Here is a 19,966-nt window from a genome sequence, read left to right on the forward strand (position 1 = left end):
AAAAATTTGATTTTATAAAAGATAGTTTTTAAAGTTTAAAAATATAATGAAATGTATCAAAAATAAATATCAAGCCACTAATTGAACCTATTACTGTGCAAAGGTGAAACCTGAATCTTTTTTCTCCATTTGAAAAATATTAAGTATATTTAAAAAAATAATTAAATTAAACATTCTCTTCGAAATGCAAAAACAACACTTTCTGCCCTGTAACGGGTAAATATTATGATAAAAATATGCCGCTTTTGCTGGGATTTAGTACATTTTTTGGGCATTCCGAAAACATGCACAACTGAAAATTTTCGATTTTTGATATTTGACGTTGTTGAAAGGAGTGAGCGATATTTTACGGTACAATAATTATAACCACTTGAACAATGACCCTGTGTGCCCGCTAGGGGCAGGGCAGGGGTGTATGTGGGGAATGTTTACGTTATAAGACCCAACCCATATGATATTGTTACAAAGGAGACTGCACACACTTGTTCTTGTACTGGCATAGCAACCTGTTTAATAAACGGATTGCATCCTAATTACGAGTTATTATTACCGATACCCGAGCCCCGTAATAAATATATGACATTTCAAACTTCTAAGTGTATTTTGCCAGCTTATAAAACATTGAAAACTTTATAGTATGCATCATTAAGTCAAAATTCCATATTTTCGAGTTGACGTTTTTTGCCAGTACATCCATGATATATTCTATATACCCATTGAATTGAACGTCTATCACAATAATGACTAATGATTAATATGCTACATAATGTACAATACAATTCTATACACTATTAACACGTTAAACGCCATAGAGGGCACCGGTGACCTCACCTGTGTTGGACCGCAGTGCCATGGGGGGCACCAGTGATCTCAATCATGAGCTTAATTCAAAATGCTTTAACTATGGAACCCATCGTCAAATAAAAAAAAAATAATAAACTCATTTGAATACGTAAATTGCAATTTTTTTATTATTTCAAAATTGACAAGTTCTAATATTGGCGTTGAACGTGTTAAATGTATACGGATATCACAAATAATCTACAGTACATACAAATGGACAATTTATCGATCAATATTTCACACAACTTTCTACATAGTTGTGTGAAATATATATTTTATATAATTATTTATCATATTTATGAATTGTTAAAAAAGGTACATTTCATTTTATATATATTATATTTACAATCCTAAAAAGGTACATGTATATAGCCATTTTTAACTTCTCAAGGCACCATTGTGTATATGCTTTTAAAGCCGATATAAAATAATCGGGGCTGTTGGGAGCAAAACTAGAATTATCCAGCCACCACTGAAATATTCACACAAAACTGGTAAAAAGTTTGAAAAGCAAATATTGCTTTGGCTTTCATCAAAATTTTAACTGCGTTAGAAAGTTGTTTAGAAATGGTTTCGATCAGCATTTATTGCTTTGGAATGTAGCTGATTATCTTAACTTTGTTTTGGCATAAATTACTCGTCTATCAAAATTATTCAGTGAATAATTCAAACTTTTTGCAGGACACCTTCAACTGAACTAAAAACATTAACATGTCGATACACGAAACTCGGCAAAAAACACAAGCGAACAACTTAGCGTGCTCAGAGCATGACATTGTCCATTGTCATGTCAATGTGTGTTTTTCTGCCATTGCGTTATTAGTGTCATTCTAACGATACACATATCTTGATGTTTTAATGTCATCATGTGATTGTTTCTAGCGTTTGTGTATGCTAACATATATTTTGGTCTATAATTTTTTTTTAACAAATTAAAACCTATGTTTTTTTGCTATAATTGTAAGAGGTATTTCATCCTCATCATCAGACACGGTGATAACCTCCGGTCCTTTTAACACTTGCATAGTTTCAGCCGGCAGAATGAAATCGCTAGAGTATTGAGGCGGCGATTGATGGTGATCAGGCTGCTCCGTATTGGTTTCGATATCTTCGAGGCTGGAAATATCCAGAGAGTCTGCCATCATGCTGTAGTAGCTTCTCAAGTCGATGTTGGAAGGTGGAGGAGACTTGACTTCCGGTTCTGGAATCTGCGCAGGAGCCAGCAACGCCGGAGCGACGCTAGTTTCCTCCATAGCAGCAATAGCAGCAATGCTGGTCTCCTCCATAGCAGTTTCTACCATAACTATAGTACCGGGAGTAATATTCAAAGCGTTGCGACTGTCAATCAACATCGGCAAGGGCTCAATAGTCATCATAGGAGCTTGGACAATCCCACAATCTGAAGGTAATGGTACGGTGTCCATGGAAGCCCCAATACGATCAGACATGGTGAATTGGATGGGAATGGGAGTGAGGGGTGGCGGGTTTGGAATGAAGTTCGGAGTTTGTTTATTCTTTGCATAGGATTTTTTAAACTTATTTTTCTCATTTGCGGACCAATCGGAGTCATCACTGTCGGAATCTTCCGCCGAATCCGTCAGTTCCGAGTCACTTTTTCTCGCAGTAGAATTATAATCTACATTTAATCTCCCAGATCTAGAGGAACTCGCATCATTAACGGATCTTTCCGTAGGAACAGAATCTTCGGGAGAAATTTGTGTCGAGTTTCGAAGCATTCTATCAACTCTAATCATTTCCATCTTCATATTATCATCTTCATCTGAATATTCGCATGGTTTCGCCGTTAGCGATTGATTTTGTGAAATCCTTTTCCTATAAGTTCTTTTGGGATGAGTTTCGGTTGAACATACTAGCGGAGGATGCTCTGGAGATCGTTTTCTCTTGAACGTTCTTTTAGTAGAAGAATGCCTATGTTTGAAGTATGTTTGAAGCTCTGTTTGATGCATTTTAAAAACATTCGAATAATAATCTAGGAAGGTTTCTTTACTGGAAAAATTATTATTCGAAGATTTAGTTCTGTTAGAAGAATAGGATTTCAGTACTTGTTGAAATCGTTTGTACGCTTCATTTTTACCAAAGATCTTCACCGTGTCTGAGGGAACAGATGTCTGGAGCGGTTTGATCATCCAATTGGGGAGGTCTCGACCGTATTTAGGGTTAGGTCTGTAAGGCGCACCGATTCTCTTGTCGCAAAAGTTCATTTTTATCTGGATATCCTTGAAGTGGCCTTTGCTGTTTTTTGTCATGATGGTCATTGTACTTTTATCATTCGATGAAACTTTCTTTATTTTCGGTATGTTAAGTGTAGGCGGAACAGCTGCGGTCTGTAATTGACTATTCATTTTCTGTACATCTGTTTTGTTAGAGAGGATAATGGGTTTCTGACGACGTCGCAGTTCAACAAGATCTTGGCTCGACATGGAGCCCTGTTTTTCAGGTAAAGTCGTCCCGTCACAATTCCTCGATATATACTCGCAACTTGCACCATCATCTTCCAACTGTCTGATATCACCTACCTGCAGTAAAAATATATATATATATATACATATTAAGTATGAAAATGACACAGTCAGAGCAATATTCCTAAGATTTTTCCACAGATGCCAAAAGAAGGAAGTTACCAGGAAAAATAACATGTAGTTCTGAATATGTGGAACACAAATTGAGAACCACCAAAAAAACATAATTGTATAGAAATACATACTTTGGGTTATAAAGAAATATATCTGAAATATTCGTCTTAAAACTCCTACTTGTTGAGTAATTTATGATCACAGTTATGTTTTTTCGTTTCGCCATTCACTTTATGGTAATACATACCTACATGATAAAATTTTAAATAAAATACTTGTTTTTTACCAATTGAGTATGTATTATATTTTAATGACTAGTTTGAATACAAACTGAAAAAGTTAGGTAAAAAACGAGTGTTTTATTTATAAATTAATTTATTCAAATTTTTCAAAATGCATATTTTGCAGACTGGGCAAATAAAACAGACCCAGGTACTATCAGGAGGCGAGCCTAATACCTAAATATTGCCAACAACATAGCAAACAGCTACTAGGGCAACGACATAACAAATATAGATATGTACTAACATCCAGAGCACGGTTATCTCGTTGAGGCCTGACCAGCATGTGGGGAAAACTTTGTAAAATCATCCAGTCTAAGTCGGTCATGTCGGTTGATGACCTAAAAACAGAAAGAAAGGAATACTTGTTACCCGTAAGGAATGCTACACATGTTATGCTATAATAATAATTAATTTTGGATAATTTATGTATCACCATTTTCGTAACTACCTCTGGGGCCCTTGTAGAGATATGAATAAAAATCTTGATATAAATAATTACTTTCAAAATATTTTCTAAAAAATAATGAAATTCCAATACATATTCAACAAAAAATTGAGCGTGAAGAGACATCTAACCCTCAGCGAAATTCATCATTATAATACACGAGGACATAATAAAATACGTGTGGAGCCGATAAACACAACTACGTTTGGAGTAAGGTCCTTACAATATATTGCTTTAACCCAAATTAACCAACTGCCTGACTTAAATAAAATAGAACCCAAACAGGGATCCAAAATGCGTGAAGTTTTTTTCTTCTTCTTTATTTTAAATTCTTTTGCATTTCACAATATAATATAAATACAAGTATAAAAAAATTAACTGAAAAAAAAAACTTAATGGAAAGATATTTGTGTTAGTTATATTTTCTCATTTTTTTCCTTTAAACATGTTTCTTACCTTACATGCCTTTAATTGATTTATATTTTATATTTTGCCCTGTGTTTTTGAATTGTTACTTTCTTATCTATTTTTCAACTTTAATCCCATGTCCCAATATGAGTAATGGAAATTACTCACTGGGAATATTATATATGTGACTTATGTATGTAATATGACTAAATAAATAATTTCCTTGGCTCTACCAGACCGAGTTTCTCCAGGGTATGTTACAACAGTTTAGAGACTAGAAGGAATGCGAATTTGATTACGCATTTTTATCCATTGTTGCCCGGTATGATCGATAATCCTGAAATTATCTGGAGCATTGGTCTGTATGTTCCCGATAGTTACCTAAGACAGCGTCGGCATATATTTTTTAACATTCCTATATACAGGACCAACCTGCCGATGGTTAAGCTTGTAGGAAGAGCTACCGCTATGTTGAACAATATCACACTGGATCTGTTCCATGTGTCTGAAGGAGTATTCTGAAGCGGGATTCTTCGACATATTTAACGAGAGTCCTCTTGCTTACTTTTTAATTTGTGTTTTTAATGTATATTTTTTTAAATGTTTTCCGCTGATACTTTATGGCACATTTTATAAACTTTATAAAATGAAATAACTTTGTTAAAACCACTTTTTTATTAATACCATGTAACCTACCGGTTTCAACAAGAACCTTGTCTGCATCAGGGTTTATATTATTTCAAAAACATTAAAACACTCTCACCAAAAAACTTCCACACATTCCGTAAAAATCTTAAATATTTAGGATTTTTACATATCTTTATTTAGGATTTTTACGGAGTGTGTGGAAGTTTTTTGGTGAGAGTATTTTAATGTTTTCAATGTTTTTGAATTAATATAAACCCTGATGATGACAAGGTTCTTGTTGAAGCCGGTAGGTTAAATTGTATTAATAAAAAAGTGGTTATAACAAAGTTATTTCATTTTATAAAGTTTTATGTGTATGCCTTAAATGTAAGTTTGTAATGTTTATATATTAATTATTGAATAAATTAATTTAACATTTGAGATCTCGGCCTTAATGGTTAGATCAAATTTCCGAGGCTGTGCGGTGCCGGTCATAAGGGTGTCGATGTTACCTGTCTTTGCGAGTCATGTTGCACAAAGCGTCGAGGAAAATAGTCCTCCACCGTTTGTGCAAGCTCATCTCCGACTGGACCGTGAAGTAAGGCAGAAATTTCTTGGCGACATTTTCCCAGACCGGCGATGAAGCCGTCAGCGAAGACACGTTTGCATCGTGGCCCCGCACATCCGCATCTGATGCGAGAAACTTTACCAACAGAAAGGACATATCCTCTTCACTCAGTTCATCTAAAAATATAAACATACATACTTTTAATAGTCAAAGGCTTATGTATTGAAAGAAATTAATACAAATTATAAATAAAATATTCTCAATATTATTAATATTTAAAGCAAGGGTGGCCAACCCGCGGCCATCATTTGAAACTAGCGTATATTATTACATACCATATATATCAACAAAATTCGACTTGATTTTTTAACTTACACAAAAAACTTTGGAACAAATTAATCTCGTAAGTAGAGGATTTACTGTACATGAATAAAATAATTACCAGATTCAATTCCAGAAGTGATGGCCGACATTTCTAATTCTTCAAGAGCATTTTCTTCCACCTCGTAAACATTGATGAATTGGTTGTCATCATCACAGTCGATGACCTGAAATGCTGCTTCAGGTACTGATTCTAATTTATACTCATCCCATAGGTCTTCCTGGGTATTGACTTCTATAGCGCCGGAAGGCTTATCATTAGAATTGTAACATTCCTGGAGACCATTCTCAGGATCTAAGGTTTTTAAAGAAATTATCTGGAATAAAAACAATAACTTTTAAATGTGCCCTCGGCACCCAGTGATGAATTTTGAATTGAAAATTGTAATTTTCGATATGATGAAATAAATATTGAGGTCTGATACAAACCTTAGAATTATCTTTCATGGATCGCAGGAGTAAGTGGGGATGTTTTTTGATGATGCGTTTTTCCAAATCAGTTGGTGCACAGTAAATGAAATCACTCTTCCAATCAATCAACTTGATGAAAGTGCACATACGAGATTCGGTCCTTTTTAAAATACTTTGCCAATTTTTTTTCAAGCAAGACGCAAGGGCATTTTGTTTAGTCCTTCTGTAATTCATATCAAAATGTCAATTTACACACTAAGGACAATAAAAAGGCATTTCTACCCGTTCGGTCAATTGATGATTTTCAATATATTTTTTATTTCTTAAATATAAATGTAGGGGAGAGGACCCTACCCTGGACAGGTCCGTATCTTGGTCAACCGGTTCCCGTCGGCCATCTACGTAAATATTTGCAAACCTTTTAAAATGTTAGAACGTAATACTATCCTTTAGCCATGGCTACTAATATTTTTGTTAAAATTTAAAAAAAGATTTTTGTGCATCAAAAGTAAAATTAGTAAACACACTGGTAATTTCTTTAATTTAAGGTAAAGAATTTGTTGTTACTTATTTGCATTCATGTGTTAACTGATTATATTGGTTTTAAAAAAAATATTTTTATTCAAGAAAAATATTCCCTCAAAAACGTGACTGTCAATTTAAATGCTTTACTGTATGTTCCGTACCTTGGGCCATCTCAGGGTACCATACCTTGGACAATGACTAAAGTACGTAATTTTAACTATGTTTTATTCATTTGTTTTTTTTTTGTGATTTAATGATGCCAAAGAGAAAAAAAAATTCTATGGAATACAGTTGATACGCAGTGATTGGAGCCATCAGTTTACGAGTTTACTAACCTCAAAATCGTAATTAAATCAAAGAAAAGTGATTGATTTTTATAATGTTCTTTTTTCTCTCTAAATGGTTATAATTCAAAGAAGTTGAAGGCCTTTCGTTATTAAAAAACTATAGAAATATAAAACATTATAAACTACATAAATAGTTTTACTGAACGATTACTTTATATGACCAAGGTACGGCACCATACGGGACCGTACCGTTCCTTTGGGCAACAGAAGAGGTTTTGTAAAATGTCATTCCTATGTATCTTATGCATGATAAGCATATGATATCTTTTAACAATTTGATCATAAATAACCGATCCATTTGGCTTAAAAAATTTTTGACGTACATTGTCAATTAAACATTTTATGAGACTGAAAAAAAAACAGCCCAAGGTACGAATCTCTCCCCTACGTATAATTTTTCTGCATTTGGGCTCTTTAGGCATAGCCTGTGTTGAGCCAAAATACTAACATGCCCAAAAATAATCTATGATTGTACCACATACGCAGGTGCCACATAAATGAGTGCCTCAAACACAGTCCGACAAAGTTTATAAGTAATAATTTCCGGGCACTTGTGACGACACAACCAGTGAGGTTCTCTAACGTGCTGAGAAATATGAGAATATATGTAATCCACACCTGTTGTATTCTGCAGTCAGGGCTTTCCACATATTCCATCTCTCAACAGATTTATTCTTTACGGCTAATTTTAGAATAAGCGGATACTTCTCCGTCAAACTCAACAGTAAGTGATTGTCATATATATAATCAGGTGAAGATTTCAGATAGGCACTCTGCAAATTGAAGGAAACAATTACAAAAGGAAACAGATAAACAATTAAATGACTCAATAATAGTAATGTATATACAACATTTTGAGTGTGTCCATGCAAATGAAAGAGTTTCTGCTTAACCCTTTCCCGGTCCCCCAAAATTAAAAAGAAAATCTAGGTAGACAGTTACATTTCAATTGGAAAAAAATTCTTTTGTCCTCTGTTCCAGACACTGTTGTAATAGATACCAGTGACAAAAATGTAAGCTTGGAATTTAAATAAATAATACTAATGATGAAAAAAATGTCGAATAACATCCAACACGGGACCTAAGAGGAAAAAATCGATGTCGAATGAGATTCGACATTGGACCAGTAAGGATTAATTAAAAAAAAGCTTCCCTCATCCCACCATAGATGTCTCCAGTGAAGTCTAGTGAAGTCAAGCATTGTGTTTTGGGTTTGATCAATATATCTACAAGTTTCAAGAATTTTAATAATGTGGTTGTAAATCATGGTTAGAATTGGTGAATGCCAATTAGTTAGAATGGTGTTGAGATGTCAAAAAATAATGTAATAAATTTATATGTTATTAGAAGAACAAACACAGTTCATAGGATTCTCAACATGATATGAAACATCTATCGTTCCTCTTTGTATGAAAGAAGATGGAAGTCTGAGCATCTCAGGGCTTATGACCTGGCATTTGGCTGGCTTCAGCTATCACTTTATACACTTGTGTAACGTTCAGCATTCCGCCTATTATTAAACATCCATACTGCATACGTGCAACGGTCTTGGAACCTTCCACATGGATACAATTTTTTATATGTTTAGGTAGCATAAGTATTGCTGATTGTAGCGCCATTACTTGAAAAATTGGTGAAGATCAAAACTAAAGAAAAAAAATAGCTCCGAATTGGAGATAATCCAGATTTATGAGCAATTATTTGGAAACACTCAAAATGTTGTAAAAAAATTAATATGATTTTTTTACATGAAATGAAATGAAATCTAAAGGTGATCCCGATGAGAACATTAATTATTTTTTCTTACCACTAAACACTGGACGAATATGTCATCGTAAGAACCATTTTGAGAACATGACAGCTTTTGCAATATTTCCCACACAGTAAGCGAACGGGTCACATCGGTATTATACGTCTTTTGGAAAAACTTAAATATGGCCTCGGATATTACGTTAGACCAAATGTCTTTCACAAACTTTGGCAGCTCATCGGACGTTTTTATCCAATCCAAGTTTCGAGAAATATTATACCAGTCGAATTCTCCGTCGTCAACGGCGCCGATGTAAAAATGATAACGGCAAATTCTCGTGAAAATGAATAACTCCAATTTCTCACGCTCGTCAGTGAGCTCTTCGTGGTCGTGAAGAGCGATAAATTCACTCTGAAATCAAATAGAATATTCAATCCTCAATGTGAAGTCGGCGAATCGCGGCAAAAGCGTTTGTGATATAAAAAATTAATCTCAATTTGATTCTAAGGATGAACTAAAATGACTTAGTTCATCCTTAGAATTAAGTACTTCATAGACAGAAACCTGGTAATAGAGGGAACGATCGAGGGAACAAACGCCAGAGGACGCCCACGCCGCATATATCTTTGCGACTTATACGAAGACATGGGCTGTTCAACGTATGAGGAGCTAAAGACGGTTTTTACAAAGTAGACCGGAGTGGCAAAGGAGGTGTCATTTGTTGCTGCAGACCAATCCATAGGATTGAGAAAAAAATAGACATTAAATATATAGTACTCACCCAAGTAAAACGATTCATGCGCGGGTTCGACGCCTAGAAATAAAGATAAAATCATTACAGTACTCTCCGTTCACTATGATCCTTTTAATATGTAATAAAATATTATTTTGTTTAATTAATTAGTATTGTGATGAAATCATATCGCTTTGAAACTGCTCCATGTTGTAATAAGGTTATATATAATAAGACATTAGAGATGTGCTAATGGGTAACTATTATTTTTTCGGTTACCTGATTGGGACTGTTAAAATGAGAAACTAGAAATATGCAATAAATAACCAAATTTGTGCACCAAGTGGTGTGATTAGCTTCAAAAGGTCAAATCTAAAAACCGAATTATGTAATGACTTCTTTTAAAGAAGTTGTAATCTAATTTCTCTTCTTTTTTCTTAACCCTTTGGCTGCCAGGACTTTTGAGGTTACTATGCTAGAAATAATGCGATTTAAACATAAATAATAATTCACAACAGATTGGTGTGGCGTTCCATTCTTTGCCCACCCCTGCAGAGAGGCATGACGGTTAGTTAGTTAGTTTTCAGATTACCTTTTTAAGACGGTCATAATTGTCCTTTATGAAATCACATTCATCGTAGAGTGCGTAATGGTCACGGGGATAGAAGACTTTTCCTTCTTTATCGCACTGACTCTTGATTTCAACGAGTTTTCTCACACGCTCCTCGATGACAGCGATCTGAGAACGCAACTCTTTCCTAGTGCACCCCAAAAGGCCGGCCAGGTACTGACACATGGCCACCTTGGAGCCATACTTCGAGGTTCCCTTCCATTCGGAGAAGATATCTCTGTAGTATATGACTAATTCGCGTTCTTTCTCTTCGGTCCAAACAAAAGTCATTTTGATTGAAAACAAGTTGCAAAAACCTGAAATCCAAAACATTTACTAAATCAACACATTCGCTGCTGTGAAAAAAACTCAATATAGACCAGTATCTACTAAACTGTGTGTGGGTATACATTATATTTAGGTCATAGTAAAGGGCACTGGCAAGAATACAATAGATATTATAAGAAGTAAAATTAGATTAAAAGTGATTAATATAAACTACAAATACTAGACTTTAAAAGAAAACAAAAAATTAAAAAGTAGCAAAGATGAAATCTCATCAATTTTGCTATTTCTCATTCTACTTTTTACAAGTCATGCTCGAAACAGGTTGTTTGCACGAATATGTAGAACAAAAAGGGAGAAAAACTAGTGTTTGCTGTTCTTACGATTGTCTCGGTCAAATATAGAATAGACTGTCCTGATGATGGAACGATTATTCCGAAACTGATAGTCACGAAGTAGCGTTTTTAAGTGGTATTGCACAAAGTCAATGATGAATAATAAGGAGAGTGTTATATTACCAAACCACAAAGTTAACAATGCTTTTAATGTACAAAATATACTTCATTATATAATTTATTTTCATAAGTTGGTGCCTGAATGATAAATCTGATAACTTGCGATCAATTTATGATTAAGACAACGCTATTGGGTCAATCAGTAATTGGGCCAGTTGGACCAATAGCCACTTATGGGATTGAGGTAAGAGCAGATACTTCTAGAACAAAATCTCGACTTCGAACCTCCGAGATGAAGACTCTCTGATCCATAACCGGAAACACATTGCGAGACCGAGTAAGAAATACCGACATCCGGAGCATGTGTAAGACGTAGGATATCGTGAGGTGGGGACGACAACGAAGGCGATACTGGAATGATCATGTAAACAGAATCTCAGATGACAGACTTCCACGTATCGCCCTTCAAGGAATCCCTGAAGGACGCAGACCCCCAGGCAGACCTCCAAAAAGGTGGAAAGACAGCTGGGAGTCAATATCCCAAGAGCTACAAGCGGAGGCACAAACAGATCCTTAGGATCTAGAAAAAGAAGAAGTAATTGGGTATTTTAGCGAATTTGTGCCGTGGACGAAAAACTAATATAAAAACGAGGATGTTTTTAATGTATAAGACAAAAATACAAGCAATCAATATTCAACGGAATTTTGTTATAACCTCAAACATTATTTTATTTTTCTGTAAGTTGAATATACTGGGTTAAAACACGGCGGTTAATAAACATTTCTTAGTCAGACAGCCGTAATGCTGTGTTGTAATAATAAAATAAAAATGTTTTCAAAATTAAAAAAAATACATATTGCAGCAAAAAGCATCTATATGTAGTTTCAGTCCCAGTATGAAACAAACACGTTAAACGTCAAAAAACACATGTAAAATTACACAATTGAGAACAAAAATAATATTTGCATATTATCCATAAATATATTTAAACTTACATAGAAAAGCAATGAATTAAATGTTTTTCTTTTTAAAACGGCTCATTTTTCAAGTCAATAATAAACAAAACCCACGAATGACATTCGCGGCAATCATGTATTTCTCCAGTTGTTTATTATGAAAATCTACCATCTATGATATTACCATAAACAAAATGTTGGCTTATGGTTCCTTTGCAATTTTCGGCTAGAGTACCTACTTGCCCACGTAAATATTTTGAGAGATTGTTTTTCTGATTTTTTTTATTATAGAGTTTTCTTTGCTTGTTAAAAGTGAATCTTTTATTTTTACATTTAGTTAATCCACAGTAACAGAGTCATTCTCACTGAAGTAGCCAAAAAGTAAATTTATTTTTTATCCCATGTATTTTCTCTACCCAAAACACCACAGAAGGTAAATACTAATATTATTTATATCTACGTGCACGCAACGATAATTTGAACATGGAATTTTTAAACAAAACTCACGATTCAATAATAGACGCAGTTTTTGTTAAATTAATAAAATGGATTTTCGAAGGAGAGTTAATAAAACAGAATATAATCCGTTTCAGGAAAAAGGACACGTGTGCGGAGTCAAAGATGATCTTGTGGATCCGGTAACTTTAGTCATAAGCGATCGTGTTAAGTTTTCAAATCTAAGAAGATCACTTGCAAGACTTCGTACCGTTTCAGAAGATAATGCCATGGCTCAAAAATTATTTCATTCTCAGTTTTCGATTGACAGGGAGAAATTTAAGCACCTGTCATACTATTCTTATATGATACATCCAGTCAGCAAGTTTTGCGCTTGGTGGGAGTCCATTATGATATGCATTTACATGGTTAGCTTAGTTTTCACTCCGGCCTTATTACAATTAGATGAGAGTGAATATAAATCTGTCATCAGTTTTCGCGTTATTCTGGAGATTTTTTGTTTGGTTGACATCATCCTTCCTTTCTTCACGGCTCTGCAAAGCAGAAGAGACCACGAGGCTTGTATGGATATTCGCGTTGTGGTTCGCACGTACATGAAGGGGACGTTTTTTTGCGATGTCCTAGGATGGATTCCTCTCGATATTATCGCTGAAAATACTACTGGATTGAATATTGTATACTGCGATTTATTCCTCATCATGAAGTTAGTCAGAATGTATCGACTTTTACGTTATTTGGATAACCTGGCCGAACGAACGGATATGCGGGTAGGTAGCAAAAATATTCAATATTATCTTTAGTTTTTCAATACTTAAAAAAAAAACATTTTATGTAGAGAGCTTTCAATTTGTATCAAAATGTTTGAAACTAGCATGCATAGATTAGATTAGGAACGTCGTTAAACTGTGCGCAAAAAAATTGATTTATCACACACTATCTACAAAATCGACCGCCTATATCTACATATAAATATGAAATTCCCCATTTGATTACGCAAAGAAAGCATTACGGAGTCCATAGGTCTGAAAGAAAATGCCACCCTGACTAAAGAACTTGAGAACTGGTACAAAAAAGTACTATATTCGGGTGCAGCCTTCAGAGCCCGAATAGCTTCGAATAGCTTCCGATGGCCAAACTAGTAGGTAGATGGCATATAGAGAATCAGTTAAATTTTGGCAGTAAAATTGACAATTTGGTTTAAAATATCACTTGCCAAAAATAATAATTAAGGATCGAGGCCAATTTTTTACTCAATGTATCTGGACTATTTTTATTGCACTGTTCTTAGTATGAAGGCATCAACAAATCTAATTTTATCTTGTGTTTGTAGATGGTGACGTTGCGGATAATCAAAGTGGTATCCATCGTTGTAGTGTATATAACTTGGGTTACTTTTTTGCAATCCTTTGTGGTGTTCTTAAGCGAAGGCTCTTACGGATATAATTTTGCGAATTATAACCAAACATGGATGAATTATTTTGGCATTCGGAATACTACTTCAGCCTGGGAGCGCTTCTGTACCTCATTTTTTAGATCCAGTAAATATATTAATATTTATATGTAGATAGTTGAGTTATAATATATGAAAACAAGGCGAATTTCTTGGTAAATCAAAATAGTACCTATTATTCTGATTTACCAAGAATTCAAGATCAGCAATCAGGATGCATGATGTATTGGGTTTGATTCTTGATGAAGTAGACTGTTTCAACGCCCTGTCTACCGCAAACAAAAACTATCGATTCTAAATATACCGATTCTGGGTCCAATGGACCTAATTGTAAAGTATGGTGCTTTTATTTTTAACCTTGTGTAAATTACATATGGTTATCTCCATATAATTTACATGTTATATTAAGAGTTTCAATAAACTCAAAATTCACTTCGGTACGGCGGGTCCATGGGACCCGCTTGGTAGATAGAAGGTTAAGCTGCAATATGTATTTACCTATATTCAATTTAGATTTCACTTTGTAAATACCTATATTTCTTAAAATCTATTGTGACACATGTTTTGATGCATTTAGCATAATTATCAAACACCAAATGTGAAGCTTAGTCTAAATTTGAGAGTTGTATCCTTGTGTCGTTGAAAGATGAAGGAGTAGATGCTGTTTCTTATTTTTATCATGGTAACATTAATAATAAAAAAGTCGAATGATTTATATAAATGTGTTAAATATTTTGTATTTAAATTTTAATAAATTATTTTAAGAGTGGTACAAATATTGTACTGTCACTGAAGATTTGTATTCGTGTAATTTACGATTAGAAGACACTGTTTTTTTCTTTCTTTTTCACTGATTAAGTGCCTTATTCTCTATTGCGTGCGCAATAGAGAATAAGTTACTACTTACTCATTAAACTAAGCCAATAATATGTATATAATATGTAGTATAATATTTATTATAATTTTTCAGCAATTTTGATCACCCTCCAAGGTCTTGGTAAAGAGTCTCCGGAAAGCGTCGTCGATCAAACGTTCGCAGTATTTGTTTGGTTAACTTCTTTGGTAAAAAAAATCAATTGAATAAAATAGTACCATGCAAACAAAACATTAACATATTGACTACTAAATTAGAAAAAAAACCCTTGGGGCCAAAATTGTAAAATGTAAAGTTTTAGTTTTTAGACAAAAATCTAAGCCAACTTCATGTCAAGTTTTAGTTTTCAGTGAAAAATATGGGTCAACTTCGGTAATTTATCCAGGGGGTCACAAAGAAAGTGAAAACATTTACATTACATGGCAAACGTGAGGCGTATCCAACTCTCAGAACGTAAAATCCAATCCATGATTGGAGTTATATTTAACTCATGCAATCTTATAACCAAACAAAGCGCGAGTTAAATATAACTCACATGGCGTACAACTTGTTAAAACTTTTTTTTTTATAATTAAAACATAACTTTGTTTTAAAACCTTTTAAACTTTTGCGCCCGCTTATTTTTTTTCGCAACAGACTTTTCATAACTGCACACATTTTAATATTTTCAATACCATGTGATCTCCCAGGTGTCAGAAACATTGACAACCTTTTTTAAACCATAAAGATGAATGTAAGAAGCTAAAAAATCTTGATTTATTTTTATGGTTATTGTTGTAATGGTAGGCGTTTTTTTTACCCTCTAATATTTATTAAATATTGCCCTGACTGGTCCCTGAAGCGCAGGAGTGGTCACCTTACAATATGGGTTTAAAAAATCTAAATCATTTACACCCTTAAAACTGGTTCATTCCTTTGGTTGGGTGACCATCTAAGTGCAGTTCTTGGGACTTGAATCAAATAGCCATTTTTCACAGATAATTTAAATTTACAATACTTTTAGTATCGTTTGTAGCAAATGGTATGCCGTAGTCGTATGTCTTTTTTGTCATTTATAGTCACTGAATACGTACGTGATGTCGGTTGTTATATCCATGGTGATTGGTGTGAAATCGTCTAAATCCCAATATTACATGGCTATTCAGCAGCTGAAGACGTTTACGCGCCGAAAGGAACTTCCGAAACACTTGGCAAATAAGTTATTGCAATTTTATGAACTGCGCTATCACAAGTCATTCTTCTCGGTATGTAAAACCAATAATTTATCTTGGTCTCAGTTATATATCACAATTTTATATTCATATTTCAGATCTACTCTCCTCCATTATCCATTTATGAATAGCCCTTTTACGCTTAATATCTTTTTTAATGACTATGGGGATAGTGGAAGCAGGTTGCACAATTTTATGACAAAATAATCAAAGATTTTTTGACCAATATAAGTATGTGGTAGGTTTAGTTTGATGTGTTTCTAGTAGTTCTATACACGTCACTTTTAAGTGTATTGATGGTGATTTGTGTGCTATGCTGTAGAAAACTTTCCTGTGTTATGTGACAGTAATTCTTCAAGCATATATAACGATTGTTTTAGCACACAGTTGTTTGACTATCGTGAGTCGTAAATAATTTAATGTTTCTTCTGTGTATAACAAATGTAAATATTTAGATTTTGGTACTGAGCTTTCTCAACACGTAGAGAAAAAAAATTCGACCAAAAATCGCATGTGTTAGACATTTTGTGTAGTTTTGAGTGTGTAAATGGTGCTATGGTGGTGAAGGGTAGTATTGTTTGCATGCTGTGTTAGTGATTGTCCTGACGAAGAGACGGGTACGTCTCGAAACCGGTAGACGTAAAAATCTCGGTGAGTGGTTATATACTAATTTTATTAACATTTTTGGAAAAAAAAAAAAAGTAAAAATGACTAACCACAAAGTAAATGCTTTAAATATTAATAATATTGAGAATAGAAAAAAAATGTTCGGGCTATCCTGTATTACACATTTGGTAAATAAGTACCTACTTGAAACTAGTGTGTTTTTTTCATTATTAGGAGAGTGACATTTTGGAATTAGTCTCTGGGAGGCTGCTGCAAGATGTGATGATGCACTCCTGCCGCAAAGCTGTGGAGAATGTGCCCTTCTTAAAACATCTGCCCGATGACATGCTTGTAAGGATAGTCACCACACTTCGCTCTGAAATATTCCTGCCCAATGATGTGATCGTCAAAGTGGACACCATTGGTAAAAACCGTAATATTATTTACATTTTGACATCTAACATAGACGAAGAAGAATATGAAGGTCTGAGTAATTACAGGGCTTACGCTTATAGGCTGGTTAAGAGATCTCTTAACGCACGCGTATCATTCACTATTCTACACTTCTTCTTCTTCTTCTTTTAGGACTAGGTCCTGTCATTCTCGGGTCGCTCCTGGGAGGTGGAAGACCAGCTATCCTTCAATCGTTTAGGTGGTCTTCTCACCACTCGATCCGAACTCGCTCTTCCCACATGATTTCTCCAGAAACGTCTTCTTTCTCTTCCCCATCGCACAACATCTTCAACATCGCAGATTTTTCTAATTTCCGAGTTTCTAACTCTGTCATGAAGTGTTAGGCCTGCAATGGGTCGTAGAGTCTTCATTTCCGATGCCCTAAGAAGGCTTTTTGCTCTCGCGGTGTCGGCTCTTGTTTCCGTTTCGCTTATGTTGAGATGTGAAAATGTCATTTTGTGTAGTTTTGAGTGTGTGAATGGTGCTATGGTGGTGAAGGGTAGTATTGTTTGCATGCTGTGTTAGTGATTTTCCTGACGAAGAGACGGGTACGCCTCGAAACCGGTAAACATAAAAATCTCGGTTAGTGGTTATATACTAATTTTACTAACATTTTTGTAGAAATAAAAAAAATCAAAAAAAGTAAAAATGTCTAACCACAAAGTAAATGCTTTAAATATAAATAATATTGAGAATATGTGAAAATGTTTTTATATTTAACTCATTTTTCGTGTGGTTGTGCCATAGGTGACTGCATGTACTTCATCGTGACGGGCACCGTGGCCGTGTACTCGTCCAGCGGCAGGGAGCTGTGCCACCTGCAGGACGGGGCCCACTTCGGGGAGGTGGCCGTGCTGGGGGGCCCGAGGCGGCGCACGGCCACCGTGGTGGCGCTGCGCCCCTGCGAGATGCTGCGCCTCGACGCGGCCGAGTTCTCGCGCGCGGCCGCCAGGCACCCCGAGCTGCTCGAGGGGATCATGAGGATCGCCGCGGACAGGGTGGAACACACCCTCGAAGTTGATAGAGCCACTACTTAACGTTTCTCACCCTCGAAGTCGATAGAGCCAATGTTTAAACATTATTAACCTTTCTCACCCTCGAAGTCTATAGAGCCAATATGATTCTCACCATTAAAGTCAATAGAACCAATCCATCTATAGAACCTTAATGGATAATAGAAGCAGGTTGTATAACATAATTGCATAGTTATCAAAGTTCTTTTGGCCGAAGAGGTATGTTTTAGTTTTTGTTCCATGTAGGTTTCCATAAAGTGTATCAATTGTGCGTTTTTTATATTTTTATTTTCGTATGCATATTTAAAAAAAATATCGAAATAGAGACAGATGCCTATGCATACGCGTGTTGAATTTAATAGATTGCACAGAATCAGATGACTATCTGAACAATCAAAGTATGAATAATACCCCCGATTTACATTCTTCGTACCACGTTTTACGGTTATAATTATATGACCAGTCAATTAGTAAACACACCATACTGAACGTTTTCATCTAACATATAACATTATCATGATCGAAACACACTAACCTGTTAATCAATTACTTTCCTTGTCCAATTTATGTAGTATGTTAATGAAGGTGTATTGAATCCCAGTAATTGTTTAAATTTTCTCCGTCGTGAAGCGAACTCTCCCCTGTTCCCATGAATCATATATAATTCCAAAATAGTTAAAGCATATAATATCTCCACTACGTCACTTCATATTTGTCTTGGAATAACTCTATTAAGAGAGGTATTAGACCATTAAACGAAACGACAGAGAAAAGGTGTCAAAAGGTAGCTTAACCCTCTTATCGTGTCTTGCTAGTATGACAATGTAAAGGTTATTCAGTGTCAGGTCGACAAACTGCAAATTACAATAAAACTTTACGACGTTCTCTGGGAGGTTATTCGATACCTCAAGTTTAATGGTTTCTTCTTTCTTGAATTTTCTGCATATACAAATTGTACTGAAGCTCGTGATACTAGTGATTCTCTAAGTGGGCGGTATTGTCCCTTTGGGAAAGCTAGAGGTTACTAGGGAGCTTTGACGGTCTTGAATGTCGATAGAGCCGCGAGAGGAATAGAGTTTGAGTAACCAGTTGGTAATACTTTTTTACAATTATTCTTTATTTTGAATGTTTTTTTTTTAAGATAATTATTTATGTGTGTGTTTTTTTTATTTGCATTAATATTTCAACTTCATACCATTTCTGTAAGCCTAAGTGGTTCATTATTAGAAATATGTATCATATTGTGGTAGAGTGTGTTCGAACCGAGAAACTCTGACTTAAAACAGCAACGCGTCACAGTCGATACAAAGGGTTGTTACATTGTAACAATGTTACAAAGAGTTGTTACATTTTAAACGGTTTAATGTAGGTGTAAGATAAAAAATCAGAATAATTATAATAATACAAATATAATACACACACATATACCTATATATAAACGGAAAGAATGAAAGAAAAATCAATAAAAATACCATTAAAAGATTTCTTATGTCATTCGTAAGTATAATGTAAACAATAAACAATGAGTGTAAGTCCCTCTCCAAGCACAAGAGCTTAGTCTCTGTTTTGGAGAGGAACAGCATAACTAGTATTAAGATATGTTAAAAGTAGAAATGTCTGGCAAATGAATTTGATTGTAACTATTTTGGTAACTATATTAAATAAAGAGAGAAAATTCAA

The 19,966-nt window shown here is 34.7% G+C and overlaps 2 protein-coding genes across 2 annotated transcripts; one reads left to right on the top strand and one right to left on the bottom strand.

Moving 5' to 3' along the window:
• Window positions 1–1,638: 1,638 nt before the first annotated feature.
• Window positions 1,639–12,399, bottom strand: LOC148300062 (uncharacterized). Its single transcript, XM_088275322.1, has 10 exons — window positions 12,263–12,399; window positions 10,509–10,843; window positions 9,965–9,997; window positions 9,241–9,594; window positions 8,052–8,206; window positions 6,580–6,784; window positions 6,212–6,467; window positions 5,714–5,945; window positions 3,966–4,059; window positions 1,639–3,380 (listed from the first exon to the last, which is right to left on the bottom strand). Exons 2-10 carry the CDS (start codon window positions 10,815–10,817, stop codon window positions 1,776–1,778), a joined length of 3,243 nt encoding a protein of 1,080 aa, XP_088131448.1. The 5' UTR covers window positions 10,818–10,843; window positions 12,263–12,399; the 3' UTR covers window positions 1,639–1,775.
• A 336-nt stretch (window positions 12,400–12,735) lies between these two features.
• LOC148300063 (potassium/sodium hyperpolarization-activated cyclic nucleotide-gated channel 2-like) lies at window positions 12,736–19,966 on the top strand. Its single transcript, XM_088275324.1, has 6 exons — window positions 12,736–13,446; window positions 14,010–14,217; window positions 15,100–15,191; window positions 16,062–16,247; window positions 17,055–17,244; window positions 18,021–19,966. Exons 1-6 carry the CDS (start codon window positions 12,769–12,771, stop codon window positions 18,308–18,310), a joined length of 1,644 nt encoding a protein of 547 aa, XP_088131450.1. The 5' UTR covers window positions 12,736–12,768; the 3' UTR covers window positions 18,311–19,966.

This window comes from Brachycentrus maculatus, unplaced genomic scaffold, assembly GCF_059751285.1.
Source record: "Brachycentrus maculatus isolate JH-2025_06_01 unplaced genomic scaffold, ASM5975128v1 h1tg000844l, whole genome shotgun sequence".
NCBI lineage: Eukaryota > Metazoa > Arthropoda > Insecta > Trichoptera > Brachycentridae > Brachycentrus > Brachycentrus maculatus.

Bases quoted from the DNA above. Each gene is read 5' to 3' on its own strand.
- LOC148300062 (XM_088275322.1), bottom strand. From the start codon at position 10,817: ATGACTTTTGTTTGGACCGAAGAGAAAGAACGCGAATTAGTCATATAC. The intron at 9,595-9,964 runs GTGAGTACTATA...ATTTGATTTCAG, and splicing joins GCATGAATCGTTTTACTTGG to AGTGAATTTATCGCTCTTCA. The intron at 4,060-5,713 runs GTAACATCGACA...TTCTGTTTTTAG, and splicing joins AACATGACTCGCAAAGACAG to GTCATCAACCGACATGACCG.
- LOC148300063 (XM_088275324.1), top strand. From the start codon at position 12,769: ATGGATTTTCGAAGGAGAGTTAATAAAACAGAATATAATCCGTTTCAG. The intron at 14,218-15,099 runs GTAAATATATTA...ATAATTTTTCAG, and splicing joins TACCTCATTTTTTAGATCCA to CAATTTTGATCACCCTCCAA. The intron at 15,192-16,061 runs GTAAAAAAAATC...TGTCATTTATAG, and splicing joins TTGTTTGGTTAACTTCTTTG to TCACTGAATACGTACGTGAT.